Source organism: Fundulus heteroclitus, chromosome 2 (assembly GCF_011125445.2).
Source record: "Fundulus heteroclitus isolate FHET01 chromosome 2, MU-UCD_Fhet_4.1, whole genome shotgun sequence".
In the NCBI taxonomy this organism is placed as follows: Eukaryota; Metazoa; Chordata; class Actinopteri; order Cyprinodontiformes; family Fundulidae; genus Fundulus; species Fundulus heteroclitus.
Window position 1 is genome coordinate 35,899,432 of NC_046362.1, and position 20,226 is coordinate 35,919,657.

Sequence of the window (20,226 nt, forward strand, 5' to 3'; positions counted from 1 at the left end):
TGAAATAATCTGCCAATAGAATAAGATTTTTGCACTTAAAATAGGAACAAATCATCTCCATGATCTTATTTCCAGTGCAGAATATCTAATTATCTTATTTTAGCAGTCAAAATACTCATTACATTGGTAAATAATCTTATTTACCTGCTCAAATTGTATCAATTATCAATAAACTTTTTTTTATTTAATTAAGTTGGCTTGAATATTGGGTTTGCCACGTATGCCAGCATTACATGTGGTGGTTTTCATAGTAGTACAGCACTCACAATAAAATCAATACATTCTCTACCAGAAACTGTGGTTACCATGGGGTAAAAACATTAAGACATGTAAAAAAAACATAAAAGAAGCTTTTGATTTGTTAGAAATGAGTGTTTGATTGGAGTTTCAAACTAAAAAAATGTCGTTTTTCTTTTGCCTCAGAGGTCGGACTTCACAAGTTACAGATTACGTCATCTCCGTCTTTTAGCCATCCAGTTTCTCTCCGTTGGACAGTAGGAAAACACATGAACACTCGCAATGTTGTTAAAACAATAACAATAACGATGTTCTAGGCGGTATTTTGTGCAAATAAACAGAGCTGAAACATCCCGTCTGATGAACACTGAATGGTAGCACCTGTACGACTGACTAAACGGCACATAAATTATAGAGAGCTGCTACAAGCCATTATGAATGCTTATAATACCGATTTTAGGGGGCGGTTCCAGTTAAATTTTCCGACTCAGAGGTCAAGAATTTCGACTATGGAGGACAAATGGAACACACTAAATGTAGCAGTTCACTGTGCTGTAACGATGACACCAACGTGTTTATAAAGGTGAACTGGGGTTTTAGGGACAAATTCACACAGACTCGCTCGACCTGTAATGAAATAAAATAAAACAGGCAGTCTTTCTCATTTAACTGCACCTTCTGTGTTTGTGGCTGAAATATGACTTGAAGCACAAATAATGCCTTCTGCAGGGTGGTATGGGCAGGTTAGTGTCTGCATAAATGTTGTATAATCTGCCTTATAAATCTGATACAGAAATGAAGCAAATACACATACAAAAGGTAATAAAAAAAATATTTAATTTATTCAATTCCCTCCATCACGTATAGGGGAGACCGGGGCTAGTTGTCACACTTTTTACACTCATACATAAATATTGGAATCAAGACACCATATATAAAAAACATATGTACCAGATGAAAGACCAAAGTCTCAGGTATATATTTTGTATTCAGGTCATTTTCATATCTTATTTCTGTGCAGAGATATAAGCTATCTAATGGAGATTTTCACCATGTGACAAGTTGCCCCTCCAAGGGGTAAGTTGTCACACTATAAGGGGTAAGATGTCACACGGGGTTTTGCAACCGATAAAATAAGAGCAAAATTAATTTTGTTATTTTTTAATGTTAAGTGAATAAATGACAATAAATCACTTTTATCACTCATAAAAAAAACATGAAATAATATGCAACATGCGTTACGAAACTGACATTTAAACTTTGGATACAAACAAAAGAACAAGAGAAAATCTCACGAGTCACTCTTCATCTGAGTTGCCGTTTTGGCATAGCTTATGTAGCTTGAATTGCCAGGAGCACATGCATCATATGAAATAAGATGAAATAAAATGAAATATTATGAAACATTGATTGATAGCTGTCTGACCCTGAGTTTCCACTGGTGTGAATGTTTTACAGTATCACCCCAAAGTACGGTAATTGACATTAAAGTCCTTCGCTGTACTCCTGTTCGACTTGTGACCTCGGATCACCTGCCTGACTGCCCTCAGCATCACGTCAGGTGCTGCACGGCCGTGCTCTGTTTTTCTTTTATAACTCCTGACCATCTTCTCACTTTGTCCTCTCTTTTATATCGCTCTTTTTTCTGTAAATATAATGTACAATTTTTATTAGGATGTATTGATTTAAATTATTTCTAAAAATTATTATTTTGGGGTAAGTTGTTACATGTGACAACTTACCCCAAAATGACTGTGACATGACAAGTTGCCCCAAATGACCATGTTTGCTAATTATTGCTCTATCTTAACGTTAGGCTTAATCCGAACAATGACTGAGGTATGACTGGATGCCTTAATATCTACTTTAACAAATCCATATGTTATATATATATATATATATATATATATATATATATATATATATATATATATATATATATATAACTGCTAGAATTTTTATCTGAATGAAGGTTATTTAAAAAAATATAGAGTTAATATTTTTTACTTTGGGTAGTGGAAAATGGTCAATTGGTGCTCATCTCAACTTACAATGTCTTATCCTTTTCTCACTCAGTCCGTGAGCCCTGACCATGCAAAGGAAGAAAACTGGTATTCCACTTTTTGGTTGCACCCTCTGATGGAGAAGATAATTGCGATGTGACAACTTACCCATGTGACAACTAGCCCTGGTCTCCCCTACCATTATTATCATGAAGCCGGAGTGTTTAGAATCTCTCACTCTGTGGAAAGACTTTTATTATAAGACCAACTTAAATCAGAATTTTCCATTTAGTAATTTTTTCCCCATTAATAAAAACGTTTGCTGTAGGTTACCTGATACAGAAGAGAATCAGGGCCATTAAAAAATAAAAAATAAAAGTGTATTCATTTCTGACATTTTCTCAGAATTCTGAGAAAAAAGCCAGAATTCTGACTGAGAAAGAAGTCAGAATTGAATAGACATTTATTTAATTTTTTTTTAAATGGTCATAATCCTCTTCCGTACCCCGACATGGTAAAAAATGTAAGACTCCACATAAATTCCTGACAGTTTCTTTAAATCCTTTGAAATAAAACAAGAAAATGGAAAATGAAGAATCTTTGAGTCAAACTTTTATCACAATGGGTTAGCAGCAATACAAAATTATTGCAACATACATTCCAATGAAATTCGTCTTGTGCATTGAAGCGATCCCTTAGGGAGCAGCAAGATGCCGTTGTGTCAGGATCTGGGCTTTGTTTTGGCTGTTTGTTCATTCTGATCAGTTAGTTAACTCCCCTGCCTTAGGTTTCATTTCTGTTTTAGGTTCTGTCTTAGTTTTGGTTTTGATTTTGTTTATGTTATGTATGTTATGTTCTCTGTATCCAGCCTTTAATCAGTGAACTCAGTTCACCTGCAGCTATCTGCCAGCTCACTTCTTTGTCACCACCTGCTCACACACCTACTTATATCTGCCTCTGCCCCCTGCAATCTGCCAGATCAGTTCGAGCCTTTTCGTGAGTCTTATCCAGCGTTCTTTTCTGATAGTCCTGTGAATATTGACCCAATCTGCCTTTTTCACTTCTGAGCCAGCCTGATCCCTGAACCTGTTTTTCCTGCCCTGTCTGACTGCTTACTTCTTTTGCCGACCTGATTCTCTCTTTGGATTATCTGAGCTTGCCTGATCCCTGTCTGTATTCCTGCCTGTTTTGGACTGCCATTTTGTGTATCGACCCTGGACAGTTTTTTTGACCACCAAGCCTGCTTATCCCTGTCTGATTTAATTTTGAGCTTTATTAAAGCCTTTTCATTTACCTCGCTTGTTTGGTTTGAATACTGGGTCTCTCTGCCTCTCCGGTTAATGACACATTGTGCTGCGCCTGGAGAGCAATCTGAGGCTAGAGGTCTTGTTCAGGGACTCAGAATGGCAGTCTGTGGATGTCAAAACAGGAACTTTGCATCCTTTAACCACTAGCCCACCACTACCCCAAAAAAAAGGCATTGATAATTTGGATTTATTTATTTTTTCTTCAGAGTATCTTGTTATTTCTTCTCTGTTTCTGCTCCTCACTGTTTTGACCTCAGTTGGACCTTCATACGATAAGGTTTGGGTGTCAAAGTGATTCCATAAACCGGGGTGAAGTCTGGTTCTCCAGCATCCTCCGGCCAGATGAACTTAAACCTCCTCAGCAGAGTCACCACGATGAGGAAAAGTTCCATACGAGCCAGACTCTCTCCAAGACATACCCGAGGACCTGGGACACAGAAATCAGTTGATCCAAGCCACATTACACGCTGGTCACCTCAACCATGACACATGTCAGTTTACCTGCAGAGAAAGGCATGAAAGCTTCAGGTTTGACAAACTCTCCCTGTTCATTTAGGAAGTTCTCCGGGTTGAATTCATGAGGGAACTTCCACTGTCCTTCCTCCCTCAGCACCGAATCCAGGTTCTGGATGATCATTGTACCCTGAACAGAAACAAAAATATGAAATGCTGTAAAATATGCTCTGAATTTAAGGTTCAGTCTTGCAAATAGACCTCAAGAAACGCTACTCTCCTACCTTCATCCTGACATCATGATTTGCTGCTGTGTCCTTTCAACACCTTTCATAATCAATGTGCCCCCCTCCCCTCTTGTGTTCAAAGGTTTAATTCTCTGTCAAATAACCCTTGTCTGCCACTCTGAAGAAACAAAAAGTTTTATGTCATAATTCTGTCTTAGCCATCTCATCGTTATGACTTAGCTAAGTCAGTATCTCATCAGTATGATATTTTTTCCATCAGAGTGGCGGAAATGGACTTCCATACTCACCTGCATGGAAGTCATATCACACTGTATGGAAGCCCAACTCTGCTACTCTGAGAAAAAAAAAGAGTTTTATATCATAATTATGACTTAGCTATCTCATAAATATAATATAAAACGTTTCTTTTCATTATACTGGCGGAAATGGGCTTCCATAACCATCTGTTCTGAAACCATAAACGCTGAGTTTATGGTTTCAGAACAAACACTGACAGAGTGAGGTAGAACTACTTGCAGTAGCTGCTTTCTACTCAGGGTAGATCGGCCAATTTTTTTCCTGATAAGGGGCCCAGAGCAAAGAAAAAATATTATTTTGTTTACAGTTCAGCTTGAATCTTATTTACTGTGCCGCATAGATTTGCGGTATGCGCTCAATCCAGATGCAGTGCGAGATTATGCATGCATGCAGCTTTAAAGCAGATATGTTGTCTAAAAACAATGGCGCTGAGGAAGAGATAGGAGGCAGAGCTGGAGAGATGAAGATGTTGAGGTTCTGTATGGGAGTGACGAGGATAGATAATATGAGGAATGAGTTCATCAGAGGAACAGCTCATAGGAGGTGTTTTGTCGATAAAGCCAGAGAGGCCAGACTGAAGCAGGAGTTCTAGAAGAAGACCAAAGAGGAGATTTATGGATAGAGTTAAAGAGGACATGAAGGTAGTGATGTGAGAGAAGAGGATGCAGAAGATGGGTTTAGATGGAGAGAGATGATGGTTAGTGGTGACCCCTGAAAGGAAAAGGCCAAAAGGAGTATTTGCATACGTTTTCCAGTTCATCCAAATAGCAGTCAACAAAATCTCGTGGCTCTCCAGAGACTCGGGTTCTTTTGTGTTCATTCACCAAATGTCTTGCTATATTCAGAAAAATCTAAAATGTAAAGAAATGTAATATTTAATTCATTCATAATTTACATATGTTCAATCTTGGGTATGATGCTGTTACCTCCATGTCTTCAAAGGCTTTGTTGAAGGGCAGCGGCAGGTGACGTATTAAAGGGACAGAGTCATACAGCTGTGAAGACAGGCTTGTTATTACATTGAATAAATTCAACCAAATCTAGGATCATGGAGTCTTAACCAATACAAAGTAGTGGATACAATCTTTTTCAACTGTTGGTTTATAAATGCCCAGAAGTTGCACTTTGTGTTGGTCTATCACACACAGACTTTTCAAGGCCCTCCACATGCTCATATATTTACACAACATCACCAAACTCTATTAATAAGTGATTTTGGAAGTTTGTAGATTGGAAACTAATCAGTCTGTTAACTTCTTCTTAGGTATATAAAATGATGCAGCCGGCAGACTTCACGTTTGAAAAAAAAAGAAGGTTTAAATTGAAAAGATTAAAACTGCATCATCTCCAATTTTTAAGGCACGTTGATCCAATTATCTGTAACAAAAACCTAAATGTTCACGTTATGACAAGCCTATACCAAAGAGCTATATTTCAATAGTACTGTCAAAGGTATTTATCTACAAAGATCTAGTCGGTGATCTAGTCACTAGATTCTAGTGAATACCACATCCATTTGCCCTATGGATGAAAGGTTATTTTTTTCTGTCTGTTTGGTTTTATATCTGATGAAGCAGACATTCTTTATGTGCTTATAAAAACTGCATTTTGAGCTATGTAATGTAATTAACTGCGGTTATTCTGCCAATCATCATATTTTCCATTTAGCTTTGGCTAAAAACCATCATGACTCACCATTGCCCATGGACTGTTGATTATTTTAGTTATCTCAGTAAAACACCTCACAATCAACTTGATTGTCTCATCATCGTACTCGTAGCGTGTTCCAAAGAGAAGCTGGCAGATGATGTTGGAGCCAGCGTTATGAAACATAACCTGAGGACTCACAGTGTTACCTGTAAAGACATAACGTTTAATATAACTGCAGGCAAAAAGTAGAGCTCAAAATAAAATAGAATCCACATTCAATACACACATACACATTTACCCGACTAATTTCACTTTCCTCGAGCTGTGCTTTCCTGGGGCTTTGGTCCCCCAATGCTTTCTCTGGGCTTGTTGAGGGGGCGGGGCTTCGAGCAGTAAGAAAAACTGTCCGCCACAAAGTGGAGTAAGGAGCAGTAGGAGATGAGGAGAAAGTACACCTCCAAACTTATTTTGTGTGGTCAGTTCATCAGGATTATGAGCCAGTTTTAATTCTGCTCAGACTTGTTGGGGCGGCAGAGACCCACTGGGCTAAAACACTGCAGCTCCCCGGTGAGACTGCAGTGTTTTAGCCCTGCTGCTGCTGTGTGTTGTCGGCCAGACTGTCTGTGATTTCCCACAGACTGGATGTGTTTGTTGCGGCTGAAAAGTCATCATAAAGCATTTAGGAAGTTAGTGGGAAATATCTGCACATAACAGATATCAAACGTTAAATCTTGGCTGAATGTTTTCGGTGTTTGAGTTAATTATCAACTGTTTCGCCACCGTGTACACGCGCATGGAGCAGCCTCACTTTCAGTGGCAGAGAAAGTGAAGGAGAACTTCTCAGCTCATATAGCCTTTAACCTTTAAAAAAAAAAATAGTTGTGCTGTGATCAAAAGCCTGTGATACGATATTTGAAAACTGCCTTTGATAGTTCTTGTCATTGCTGTGGAAAAATTATACTCACATTATAAATTATACACACATACACATTTACCCGACTAATTTCACTTTTCCTGAGCTTTACTTTCCTGGGGCTTTGGTCCCCTAAGCCACCCAGTACTTTGCTTTGCTTTCTCTGGGCTTGTTGAGGGGCGGGGCTTCGGGCGGTAAGAAAAAAAACAAAACTGTCCACCACAAAGGTGAAGTAAGGAGCAGTAAGGAGATGAGGAGTTAACAAACCTAATGATTTTATACCCTTTATATATATCACAAGATGATTTAAGATGATTTTAGGTAAGAAAGTACACCTCCAAACTTAATTTGTGCGGTCAGTTCATCAGGATTATGAGCCAGTTTTAATTCTGCTCGGACTTGTCGAGGCGGCAGAGACCCACTGTGGTAAAATACTGCAGCTCCCCCGGAGAGACTGCAGTGTTTTTCTCACATTTCCCGCATTTCCATCTTGATTTCCCACAGACTTGATGTGTTTGTTGCCGCTAAAAAGTCACTGTAAAGCGTTTAGCAAGTTGGGGGGGAATATCTGCACATAATAGATGGGAAATGCTAAAATCTTGGCTGGATGTTTTGAGTTAATTATCAACTGTTTCGCCACATTGTGTGCGCGCATGGAGCAGCCTCGCTTTCCATGGCAGAGAAAGCGAAGGAGACCATCTAATCTCAATATAGGCTTTTACCAGACCACTCATCAGCTCCACTGTCTGCTGATTGCTCTGTTTCGCTGTTACGGCAACTGGACGCTGGAAGAGTGGGTCCAGTCAACTATGTCTCAGTTTTATCCTGGAAGTAATGTTTTACTTTTGTTAAAAAGTGAAAGAGAAGGGTGAACACGTTATTGTCCAGTTAATTGGTTAAAGCAGAAAAAAAAAAGAAAAAGAAAACACCTGTTCTCCTGTGATCGTTTCAACATACCAAGACTGCCTAATATGAGAAGAATCACTGTTTAAACTCAATTCACGACATTTATGCTCAGTATTGCACCTTCTCAACAATTAAACGGCTCTGTAGACATTTCCAGATTTCTGCTAAAAATCCAGTTAGTTCTGATTGTCACTCATCACCAGAAATTCTTTGCTGCCACCAAAACTCCACCTTCATGAGTCCATTCCTGTTGTCTGTTTTATTATCGTAAAATATATTTTGTTTCTAGATAGATCTGCATGAATGGATCAAATGAAACAGGCCCCAAACGTACAAATCGTCACTGAATAAAGTAATAAATTAGTTTTAAGTTCTTGCCGATATTATTAACTCCTTTTATTAGGAATGGAGAATTGCTTTTTTGTTTTATTTTGTAATGAGTACCACTCATGCAGAGTGCCTCAAGGCTCCATACTTGGCCTATTCCTCTTCTCTCTCTATCCCGTCCCTCAGGAGTCAGTTATAAGAAACCATTTTTTTTCTGGCAGAATACAGTCAGGGTTTTATGACACTAAAAAGGAAAATAGTTGCTCTAAAAATAAACTCCTCAAAAGTTAATGCTGTTTGGGTGCATTGATGTCACTAACATCTGTGTAGACCTGGGACCTAGAAGTCAGTATCTGACACTGACTGCTACAGAACTCAGTGTAAGACTTATAATCTTAACTTTGATGCAGAGTTCAAAAAATAATAATTCAAACTAGGACAGCTGACTAAAAATTTTAACCTTTGCTTTAATTAAAATTTGCTTGGGATACTGCGCTGCACTTTACTCTGGGCTTAACAAAACTTTTAACTGGTACCAGAAAATGAGAGCAACTCATTAGCTACTGGTTCACATTTGGACTGATTTTAAAATTATTTTATTTGTTTTTAAATGTTTTCACGACCTTGCTTTCCAGGATCAGTCTGACCTGCTTCATCTGCATGCTCCCTCTTGTTTGACTTTTTATTAGTCATCCAAAAACACAAAGAGTGCAAAGCGATATCCACACTTCATCGTTGCACAAAACTCTGGTTTACCGAAGTAAACCAAAGCCTGGTAACCTGACAACAGCCAGCTGCATGTATTGCTCCGCCTAGCTCCACTCACATACATCTGGGACACGGCTGATTGAAAGTGATTTCCCCAACCAAATTTTTGGTCTGGCCAATCAGGACGCAGGGCGGGTGTTTCATGGATGTGACGTAGTGGAGAAGCCACCGTGAGATTCCAACAACAATGGCGGCTCGCATCGAGGAAGCAAGCGTTAGCATTGATGCTGCTATTTCTTCCGTGTTGTCCAATCTATCTGATATTGTTTCATTAAAAGAACATCAGAGAACGGCTCTGAAGGCTTTTGTTGGTGGAAACCATGTTTTCGCCCTTCTCCTGACCGGATTTGGCAAGTTTTGTTTTCCGGGGCGCGTACGCGGACGCGCAACGCGGACGCGCCCCGGAGCGGTTAGCGGTTAGCGCTAACCATATTGGGAGGCCTTTAGTCCTCAACGCGGTCAGCCCGGGATCGAGTCCGACCCGCGGCGCTTTGCCGCCTGTCCTCCCCCCTCTTCCTGTCAGCTCACTGTCAATAAAACGCGTGCCACTACAGTGTTTCCCGCAGGAAGTTGCTTATGCGAGGCGGACCGGCTCGCGGAGCGGGGGGGAGCGGGGGGGGGGGGGGGGTGGACGACACGTTTTCCGCGGACCGGCTCGCGGAGCGGAGGGGGGGGGGGGGGGTGGACGACACGTTTTCCGCGGCCGCCTCGCCAAGATAGCGCTGCGGGAAACCCTGCACTAGAGCCGCAAACACATAAAAAAAAAAAAAGTTTTTTTTTTCCGGCGTCGGTCTCATCAGCGTCACGGGTTAGCTTCGGTGTGAGTGGTTGAAATAGCACGTCGATAAAGATGACAGACAAGTGGCTTATCCAATCATATGCAAGGAGTTTTGATAAGGCCCAGCCTTCAGTAAAGGCGATGCCTATGGCGGTGTCCCAGATGTATGTGAGTGGAGCTAGGCGGAGCGATACATGCAGCTGGCTGTTGTCAGGTTAAAAGCCTGGGGCTTTTCATTGAAATGGGGCTAATGACCATTTATGTTGTTCCTACTCATACAATTATATAAACGCACTTACTAGTTGGCAATTAAATATAGAGTTTAGTTTACTTCAAATGTATTTATTCATATATTTTCCCTATTTTTGTTAACATGCATTTTTTAAAATTGTAGTATTTGGATTACAAACCCAGCCATTCATACTGTAGGTGGACCAAAAAAGACCAAGATGCATTTTGGATTCTAATCCAAAATGACTCATGGATCTAACACAAAGCTTTGCCAATAGCCAAAATATGACAACAGGTCAATAATAGCAACAGGGTGCTGCAATATAGGAAGCTTAACTAATAAAAGCCGTACCACAGTTCTTTTCCAGTGTTTCAATGATGTATTGAATTTCCTCAAGGATTCTCTCCTCCATTGATTTCTTTCCCAGACCAAAGTTCTTGAGGTTCATCAGAGCAAAGCGCCGGCGTTCCCTCCAGATTGGGCCATAATCAGCCATAATCACACCTACAATAAAGAGCCCGACTGAAATGAAACAGCTTTTAAAAATAATGTACATTTACTGAGTGCAAAGATGTATGGTAAACACATGACCAAATGTACAGTGAGAATAAGCTGCAGTTTTGAGAAAATGTAATAATTTTATTTATTTATTTTTTTACAATTTTTTTTACGACATCATATTAGTTAACTGGAAACACACATCACTTCTCTCTAAACACATATTTTACCTTTTGTCTGCATTAGGTCATTTATAAAAAGGCCTCGGGGTCTTCCAGCGAAATCGATAGATTTAGTCACAATTGCCTCCTTCATTGCCTTGAACCCATTGATGACAACAGCTGGTTTTGAACCCATGAACAGACTGTAGACATTTCCATAGGACTCCCTGAGCTGGAAGACAACAGTAACACATGTTTTTATTAGATCAATCAGAGCTTTAATACAGGCAACAAACCACACATCTTACTGTTTATTGTTTGTAGTGTGGGCTGTCAGGATCCCCAGGGGTGTAATTACTCCCAGGGGATCCTGCAGTCTGTTTATGTTTTAAACCTTTAGTGTTGTTCATCCTTAGATCCTAGTTTCTGTCATGAGTTTTGTTTTCTGTTCAATATTTATGTTAATAGTGTGTTCTGGTATCTTTTGAATTCAATTCCGGTTGTAGTTAGCTTCTGTTCTTTGTTATTTCAGTAGTTCTGTTAGATCTTTATTTTCTGCTTGCTCTTCTTTAGTTCTTTAGCGTTTTTTCCTCATGTTTGGCCATTCTCATGTTTCCTTGTTTGATTCAATTTTTCCTCTGCCTTGCAGCCAGGTTGGCTCCTCCATAAAATGGTTGAGCCAATCTGGATCACCGTGCGGGATTTTCAAAGATGTGACGTATCAGAGAAACAACTGTTTGGATTCAGACAACAACGACGCCTCGCAGCTAGGAAGCACGGGTGACCAGACGTGGTCAGATGTTGGTTTAGATGTTAGTGGTTAAAGTAGCAAGTCAGTAAAGATTAGGGACAAGTGACTTATGCAAGGATTTTTGATAAGGTCCCTCCTTCTGAAATACATCTCCGATGGAGCAATCCCAGATAGAGCTCTGTGAAACGAAATCGATCTGGTGAAAGTCAGGTTAAATCAGCACATGATATAAAGATATTTCATGAGCCTGGAACTTCAAGTCCAAATCAAATTTTGAGTCTTCAGAGCCTAAACCTAAATAAGGTCTAAAGCATTTTTGTTATCTGATCAGTGATGACATGTTTAGCTGCATATCATCGTTCAACTACTGGTTGTCTAGGCGGTGTCCTGACACATTGATAATGGGCAAACTTTCTGAGGAAACTTTCCTGATCTGAGCCAGCGAGACGGCATCCATCCTACTTTGGATGGTGCAGCTCTTCTTTCTAGGAATCTGGCCGGATTTATTAGTTCTCCAAAATGCTGACAACCCAGGGTCCAGACCAGGAAGCAGAGCCATAGTTTAACACACCTCTATACAGCTTATGTACTGTTACCCACCAATTACCCTTTTGAGACGGTGTCTTTCCCATGGCTAAATTTAAAAACTGATGTAAAAGGAGCAAATCATATAAAATCACTCCGACTCAACTTGAACAAAAAATAAGAAATGAAATGTGGTTTATTAAATATAAGGGTTCTCCCTCCAAATATTCTGTCAGTTAATTAATTAGTTTCTGATAATCAGATTGATTTATTTTGTCTCAAAAAAACCTGGCTGCAAGAGGAGTATGTTAGTATAAATGAGTCAACTGCCTCTAATTATTAAAATCTCCACCTTCTCAGAACTACAGGAAGAGGAGGAGGATTGATTGTGAAACGACGTGGGCTACATTGATAACTGGAGAACTTTCTGGGGAAAACCTGGTCTGATCCGGAGAGACGGCATCCATCCTACTTTGGATGGTGCAGCTCTTCTTTCTAGAAATCTGGCCGGATTTATTAGTCCTCCTAAATGCTGACAACCCAGGGTCCAGACCAGGAAGCAGAGCCGTAGTTTAACACACCTCTCTGCAGCTTCTGTACTGTTACCCATCCATTATCCTATTGAGACGGTGTCTTTCCCACGGCCAAAACTTAACAGATCAAAAACTGATCTAAAAAGGAACAAATCATAAAACCCTAATAAAAATCAATACGGTTCACCTTGAACCTAAAAATAAAACAATTAAATGTGGTCTATTAAATATAAGGTCTCTCCCTCCAAAGACTTTGTTAGTTAACGAATTGATTTCTGATAAACAGATTGATTTGTTTTGTCTCACAGAAACCTGGCTACAAGAGGACTACGTTAGTATAAATGAGTCAACTCCCTCCAATTATTCAAATTTCCACATTCCCAGATCTGTGGGAAGAGGAGGAGGAGTGGCAACCATCTTTCAGTCTGATTTATTAATTAGTCCCAGGCCAATTAATAACTACAGTTCTTTTGAACATTTAACCCTCAGTTTCCCTCATCCAAACTGCAAAGCAATAAAACCTCTTCTGTTTGTTGTTTTGTATCGTCCACCAGGCCCTTACACTCAGTTTTTGGATGAGTTGTCAGATTTCTTATCTGATTTGGTGTTAAATACTGATAAGGCTATTATAGTGGGTGATTTTAACATCCATGTTGACACAGAATGTGATAACCTTAGTGTAGCCTTTAAAACTATCCTAGATTCAATTGGTTTTGCTCAAAATGTGCATAAACCGACACACTCTTGGCTCCATACTTTAGACCTTGTGCTGACATATGGCATTGATTGTGAAGAATTAACAGTATTTCCTCACAACCCTGTCCTATCTGATCATTTTTTAATAACATTTGAGTTTAATCTAACCGAGTTTTCCACCCCCAAAAGAGGGTTCCATTATAGTAGATCTTTATCGGATAATGCTGTATCAAAACTTAAAGAGTCTGTCCCCTTTTTAATATGCTCCGTATTGCAGAAATGCCCTGTAGATGGCAGCAATGTTGTTTCTTCCAATTCACAAATAGATGTCTTTGTAAACGGTATGACTTTGTCATTGCGTTCTGCATTAGACATTGTAGCTCCCTTGAAAAAGAAGGTGATTATTCACAGGAAGCTGGCTCCTTGGTTTAATTCAGAGCTGCGTTCCTTGAAGCACAATGTTAGGAAATTGGAGAGAAAATGGCGCTCTACACACCAAGAGGAATCCTACCTAATCTGGAAGAACAGTCTATTGTTGTATAACAAGACCCTTCGCAGAGTTAGAGCAGCATATTTTTCATCATTAATTGAGGAGAATAAGAATAATCCTAGATTTCTCTTCAGTACAGTTGCCAAACTTACCCAGAGCCACAGCTCTGTTGATCCATCCATTCCCTTAGCTCTTAGCAGTAATGATTTTATGGGATTCTTCATAAATAAAATTGATTCCATTAAAAATAAAATAATTGGCATCCTCCCAAACATGATTACCTCGTCCTCAGTAAGTGAGGCAGCATTGGAGGAATCCTTAGAACATGCGCAGTGTCTGAACTGTTTAAAAGCAGTGGAGCTTTCTGAGCTATCTAAAATTTTAGTTTCATCTAAACCTTCTACCTGTATGTTAGACCCAATCCCAACCAAGTTGTTTAAGGAGGTATTCCCTCTGATCAGTGGTCCTATTTTAGACATGATTAATGTATCCTTGGTAAATGGATATGTACCACAGGCTTTTAAAGTAGCTGTTATTAAACCTTTACTTAAGAAACCATCTCTTGATCAAGATGAGTTAGTAAATTACAGACCTATATCTAATCTTTTCTTATCTAAAATTCTTGAGAAAGTAGTTGCTAATCAACTATGTGAACATTTACAAAGTAATGACCTACTTGAGGAGTTTCAGTCAGGCTTCAGAGCTCATCATAGCACTGAAGCAGCTCTGGTGAAGGTCACCAATGATATTCTCATGGCCTCAGATAATGGACTTGTGTCTATACTTGTCCTGTTAGATCTCAGTGCTGCATTTGATACAGTTGATCACAATATTATCCTAGAAAGACTTGAACATACTGTAGGGATTAAGGGGAAAGCATTAGGCTGGTTTAAATCTTATCTGTCGGACAGATTCCAGTTTGTTAATGTTAATAATAAATCTTCCTCAAACTCTAGGGTCACTTGTGGAGTACCACAGGGTTCAGTCCTTGGACCAATTCTATTTACTATATATATGCTTCCGATAGGCAAAATTATCAGACAGAATGGGATTAATTTCCACTGTTATGCTGATGACACTCAGCTATATTTATCCATAAATCCTGATGAATCCAATCAGTTACTTCGACTGCAGTCATGTCTTGATGACATCAAAAGCTGGATGACTTTAAATTTCCTGCATTTAAATTCTGACAAGACAGAAGTTGTAATCTTTGGGCCAGAGTCTTCAAAAAATAAAGTTCTTAATCAATCACTTAATCTGGATGGCATTAACTTGGCCTCTGGTAATAAAGTTAAAAATCTTGGTGTTGTTTTCGACCAAGACATGTCATTTAAGTCCCATATTAAACAGATTTCCAGAGTTTCCTTTTTTCACCTCCGGAATATCGCCAAAATTAGAAACATTCTGTCCAGGAGTGATGCTGAAAAACTAGTCCATGCATTTGTTACTTCAAGGCTGGACTATTGTAATTATTTACCATCAGGAAGTCCTCAAAATGCAGTTCGAAGTCTTCAGCTGATTCAAAATGCTGCGGCAAGAGTTCTGATGAAAATCAACAAGAGGGATCATATTTCTCCAATTTTAGCTTCCCTTCATTGGCTTCCTGTTAAATCAAGAATAGAATTTAAAATTCTCCTTCTAACGTATAAAGCCCTTAATAATCAAGCTCCATCATATATCAGAGCTCTGATTACCCCGTATGTTCCTAACAGAGCACTTCGCTCTCAGACTGCAGGTCTGCTGGTGGTTCCTAGAGTCTCTAAAAGTAGAATGGGAGGCAGATCCTTTAGCTATCAGGCTCCTCTCCTGTGGAACCAACTCCCAGTTTTGGTCCGTGAGGCAGACACCCTATGTATTTTTAAGACTAATGTTAAAACTTTCCTTTTTGACAAAGCTTATAGTTAGAGTGGCTCATACCCTGAGCTATCTCTATAGTTGTGCTGTGATAGGCCTAGGCTGCTGGAGGACATCAGGGTCTAATTTTCTCACTCTACTGATTTCTACTGTTCTTCAGTCTACTGTTCTCCAGTTTTGCATTGTATTACATAGAAATGACTGTCGTCATTTCAGCTTTCAACTTTTTGCTCTCTCTCTTTTTCTTCATAGTAGGTACACCTGGTCTGGCGTTCTGTTAACTGTGACATCATCCAGAGAAGACGGCTCACCCGCTACTACCATCTAATGTAGAACAGATTACTAGATCAATGTGTGCTTCTGTGCTTTTTTGTCTCTCTTGTTGTGTCTCTGTTCTGTCTTCGGTAACCCCAGTCGGTCGAGGCAGATGACCGTTCATACTGAGCCCGGTTCTGCCGGAGGTTTTCCTTCCCGTTAATGGAGAGTTTTTCTTCCCACTGTCGCTTCATGCTTGCTCAGTATGAGGGATTGCAGCAAAGCCATGTACAATGCAGACGACTCTCCCTGTGGCTCTACGGTTCCCCAGGAGTGAATGCTGCTTGTCGGGATTTTGATGCAATCAACTAGTTTCCTTATATAGGACATTTTTGACCAATCTGTATAATCTGACCCAATCTGTATAATATGATTGAACTTGATTTTGTAAAGTGCCTTGAGATGACATGTTTCATGATTTGGCGCTATATAAATAAAATTGAATTGAAGAATTAACAGTATTTCCTCACAACCCTGTCCTATCTGACCATTTTTAATAACATTTGAGTTCAATTAAACTGAGTTTTCCCACATATAGTAGTAGATCTTTATCAAACAATCCCTCTCTTGGTCAAAATGGCTTAATAAATTACAGACCTATAGCTAACTTTAGTTTCCTATCTAAAATTATTGAGAAAGTAGTTGCTAATCAGGTATGTGAACATTTGCAAAGAAATTACCTATTGAAAGAGTTTCAGTCAAGCTTCAGAGCTCTGGTGAAGGTCACTAATGACATTCTCATGGCCTCAGATAATGGACTTGTGTCTGTACTTGTCCGGTTACATCTCAGTGCTGCATTTGATACAGTTGATCACAATATTATCCTAGAAAGACTTGAACATACTGTAGGGATTAAGGGAAAAGCATTAGGCTGGTTTAAATCTTATCTGTCTGATAGATTCCAGTTTGTTCATGTTAATAATAAATCCTCTTTGAACTCCAGGGTCACTTGTGGAGTACCACAGGGTTCAGACCTTGGACCAGGTCTATTTACTATATATGCATTTGATTGATAAAATGGTCAGACAGTTTGGGATTAATTTCCACTGTTATGCTGATGACACACAGCTATATTTATCCATAAATCCTGACTAATCCAATCAATTACTTTGATTACAGGCATGTCTTGATGACATCAAAACCTGCATGACTCTAAATTTCCTGCTTTTAAATTCTGACAAGACAGAAGTTGTAATTTTTGGACCAGAATCCTCAAAAATAAACTTCTAAACCAATCACTTAATCTGGATGGCATTAAATTAGCTTCTCGTAATAAAGTAAAAGATTATTTTTAACCCAGACGTCATTTAAATTCCATATTAAACAAGGCTGGATAATTGTAATTCTTTACTATCAGGAAGTCCACAAAATGCAGTTTGAAGTCTTCAGCTGATCCAAAATGCTGCAGCAAGAGTTCTAATGAAAATCAACAAGAGGGATCATATTTCTCCAATTTTTGCTCCCTTCATTGACTTCAAGTTAAATCAAGAATAGGATTAAAATTATCCTCACCTATTAAGCCCTTAATAATCAAGCTCCATCATATATCAGAGCTCTGATTACCCCGTATGTTCCTAACAGAGCACTTCGCTCTCAGACTGCAGGTCTGCTGGTGGTTCCTAGAGTCTCTAAAAATAGAATGGGAGGCAGATCCTTTAGCTATCAGGCTCCTCTCCTGTGGAACCAACTCCCAGTTTTGGTCCGTGAGGCAGACACCCCGTCTACTTTTAAGACTAAGCTTAAAACTTTCCTTTTTGACAAAGCTTCTAGAGTGGCTTGGGTTACCCTGAGTTATCTCTGTAGTTATCTCTGTAGGCTTAAGCTGCTGGAGGAGATCAAGATCTATTTTTTCTCACTTTGCTGAGTTCTCCTACATTCTAATTTTGCATTGTTTGTTGTTATTTCAACTTTTAACTTTTGGTTCTGTCTGTCTTTTTTTCTCTTCATAGTGGTTACAGCTACCAGAACACTAGTTCAGCTATGACACAATCCAGGGGGGATGATCTGCTTTTACCCTATAACATGGACAAGATTCCTGGATCAATGTGTGCTTCTGTGCGTTTTTTTGTGTCTCTGTTCTGTCTTCTCTAACCCCCAGTTTGTCAAGGCAGATGAGTGTTCACACCTAGCCTGGTTCTGGTGGAGTTTTCCACTGTGGCTCTACGCTCTTTCAGGAGGAGTTAATGCTGCTTGGAGAGACTTGATGCAATCAACTGGGTTTCCTTAGAGAGGAAAAACTTTGACCAATCTGTCTGGATGATTTGATTGAATTGATTTTGTAAAGTGCCTTGAGATAATGTGTGTTGTGAATTGGCTCTAAAAAAAATAAACTGGATTGAATTGAATCTATAATGTAAAATTTCTAAATAATATTTGTGCCGACTTTATAAAATGTTTAAATGTTCCAATGGTTTTTTTTTATAAAGCACTGTGAAGCTTGTTTTTTTTTTTAAATTGCTTTAGAAACAAAATGGTATTTAGTTACCTCCAAATGGCCAGCCTAAAGCTTTCTTTACAATCAAAAGATTAACGCCTTAAATATTAGCTTATGAAGATTGTTAATTTAGTTTAGTTTTTTTAGAGATCCCAATTAGTCCTTACCAGAGCAGAGATTATTATTCCTGGAGTCAACAGAACAAGCATTACATTAAAAAAAGAAAAAGACAGAAACCTAAACCACACAAACAGAAACTAAAAAGCATTAGCACAGTCTACATTTCCTACACATGCATTCAATTTAATATTATTTCATGATGTATTGGATTTTTTTAAAGATTTTTTTGAAGTCAAAGTTTTTCACCTCTGACCGGTAATAAAGTTTGATTTTAGTACAGATTAACTAGCTAGATTAGTGAGTGTGAATTTGCTTTGAACTTTACAAAATAATAGGACAACAAATGAAAGTGTGCTGTTCCTACCCTCTGAAAGTCCTTTAAGGGGTTCTCTAAGTTTAGATGCAGCAGGGTCCCCAGTACAGGCAGACAGGGGGGTCCTGGTGGGAAGTTCTTGGGTCTCCGAGGTTGGAGCTGAAGAAGAAGGAAGCAAACACAGAGCCCTATCAGAAATATTGAAACAAACATGGTTGTTGAGATTGGATTAAACTGAACTGCAAATCTGCTTGAGTTCTTCTGAAAGAACAGCTCTTCTTGCAGTGCTGATGACCTTGGTGTGTACTTTGATTCTTTGTTTTTAGAGAGAGAGAGAGAGAGAGAGAGAGAGAGAGAGAGAGAGAGAGTCAATAAAGAGAACTGTTCACAGAGAAAGGAAGCAAAACATAAATGTGTGTACTGGGGATGTTTCAGCATTTTTTATGATCAGAGAGGCATATCTGGGCGGAACAGACATCAAAGCATGTCAGCTTGAAATAATGTTTGATATTAGTTACTTCTGATAATATGTTAACTTGAATAATTCTTCCATTCCACAAACAACTCCTTTGCTTCAGAAAAACAAAACATTTGGCTGCAGCTAAAAGACTGGTTTTCACAAGAATCATAACAGTTTGTGTTCACTTATAGTAAGTTTGATTGTTTAAAAAAAGAGTACTTTTTTAACACAAACACCACATGACTCATTGTGATTGATTTATGCCACTCTATGCTCCACTCATTTCAGCTACCAGTCACCTTAATTGGTTCCACCTGCTGTGACCACTAATTAGTGTACTCTGCTCACCTGTCGCCTACATATACCAGCGTGATCCAACCACTCCCTGCCAGAACGTCTCATCTTGTTTCCCCGCCTGTATGTGTTGTTTTGCCAGTGTTAACCCTGGGACCAGTCCTTGGGTGACTGTGGCTTGATGGGTTGAGTAGTTGTCTGGCAATCAGAGGGTTGTAGGTTTGATTCCAGCTTGCCACATGTCAATGTGCCCCCAGGCAAGGCACTTAACCCCAATTAATATCAGGTTTGCCACATATACCAGCATTACATGTGGTGGTTTTCAGAGTAGTACAGAACTCACAATAAAACCAATATATTCTCTACCAGAAATCATGGTTACTATGAGATAAAACAAGTGTTTGATTTGTTAGAAATCAGTGTTTCATTGGAGTTTTAAACTAAAAAATGTTGTTTTCCTATTGCCTCGGAGGTCGGACTTCACAAGTCGCAGATTACGTCATCTCCGTCTTTTAGCCTTCCAGTTTCCCTCCGTTGGACAGTAGGAAAACACATGAACACTCGCAATGTTGTTAAAACAATAACAATAACGATGTTCTAGGCAGTATTTTGTGCAAATAAACAGAGCTGAAACATCCTGTCTGATGAACACCGAACGGT

The 20,226-nt window shown here is 39.2% G+C and overlaps 1 protein-coding gene across 1 annotated transcript; it reads right to left on the reverse strand.

The window, feature by feature from the left end:
• Positions 1-3,759: 3,759 nt before the first annotated feature.
• On the reverse strand, positions 3,760-19,099 carry LOC118565206 (cytochrome P450 2D26-like). Its single transcript, XM_036145168.1, has 9 exons — positions 18,864-19,099; positions 10,848-11,010; positions 10,471-10,623; positions 6,241-6,401; positions 5,472-5,540; positions 5,255-5,396; positions 4,967-5,133; positions 4,049-4,190; positions 3,760-3,974 (listed from the first exon to the last, which is right to left on the reverse strand). Exons 1-9 carry the CDS (start codon positions 19,023-19,025, stop codon positions 3,787-3,789), a joined length of 1,347 nt encoding a protein of 448 aa, XP_036001061.1. The 5' UTR covers positions 19,026-19,099; the 3' UTR covers positions 3,760-3,786.
• Between the last annotated feature and the right edge of the window lie 1,127 nt (positions 19,100-20,226).

Bases quoted from the DNA above. Each gene is read 5' to 3' on its own strand.
- LOC118565206 (XM_036145168.1), bottom strand. From the start codon at position 19,025: ATGTTTGTTTCAATATTTCTGATAGGGCTCTGTGTTTGCTTCCTTCTT. The intron at 10,624-10,847 runs GTAAAATATGTG...TCTTTATTGTAG, and splicing joins TGACCTAATGCAGACAAAAG to GTGTGATTATGGCTGATTAT. The intron at 6,402-10,470 runs GTACGGCTTTTA...ATGTCTTTACAG, and splicing joins AACACTGGAAAAGAACTGTG to GTAACACTGTGAGTCCTCAG.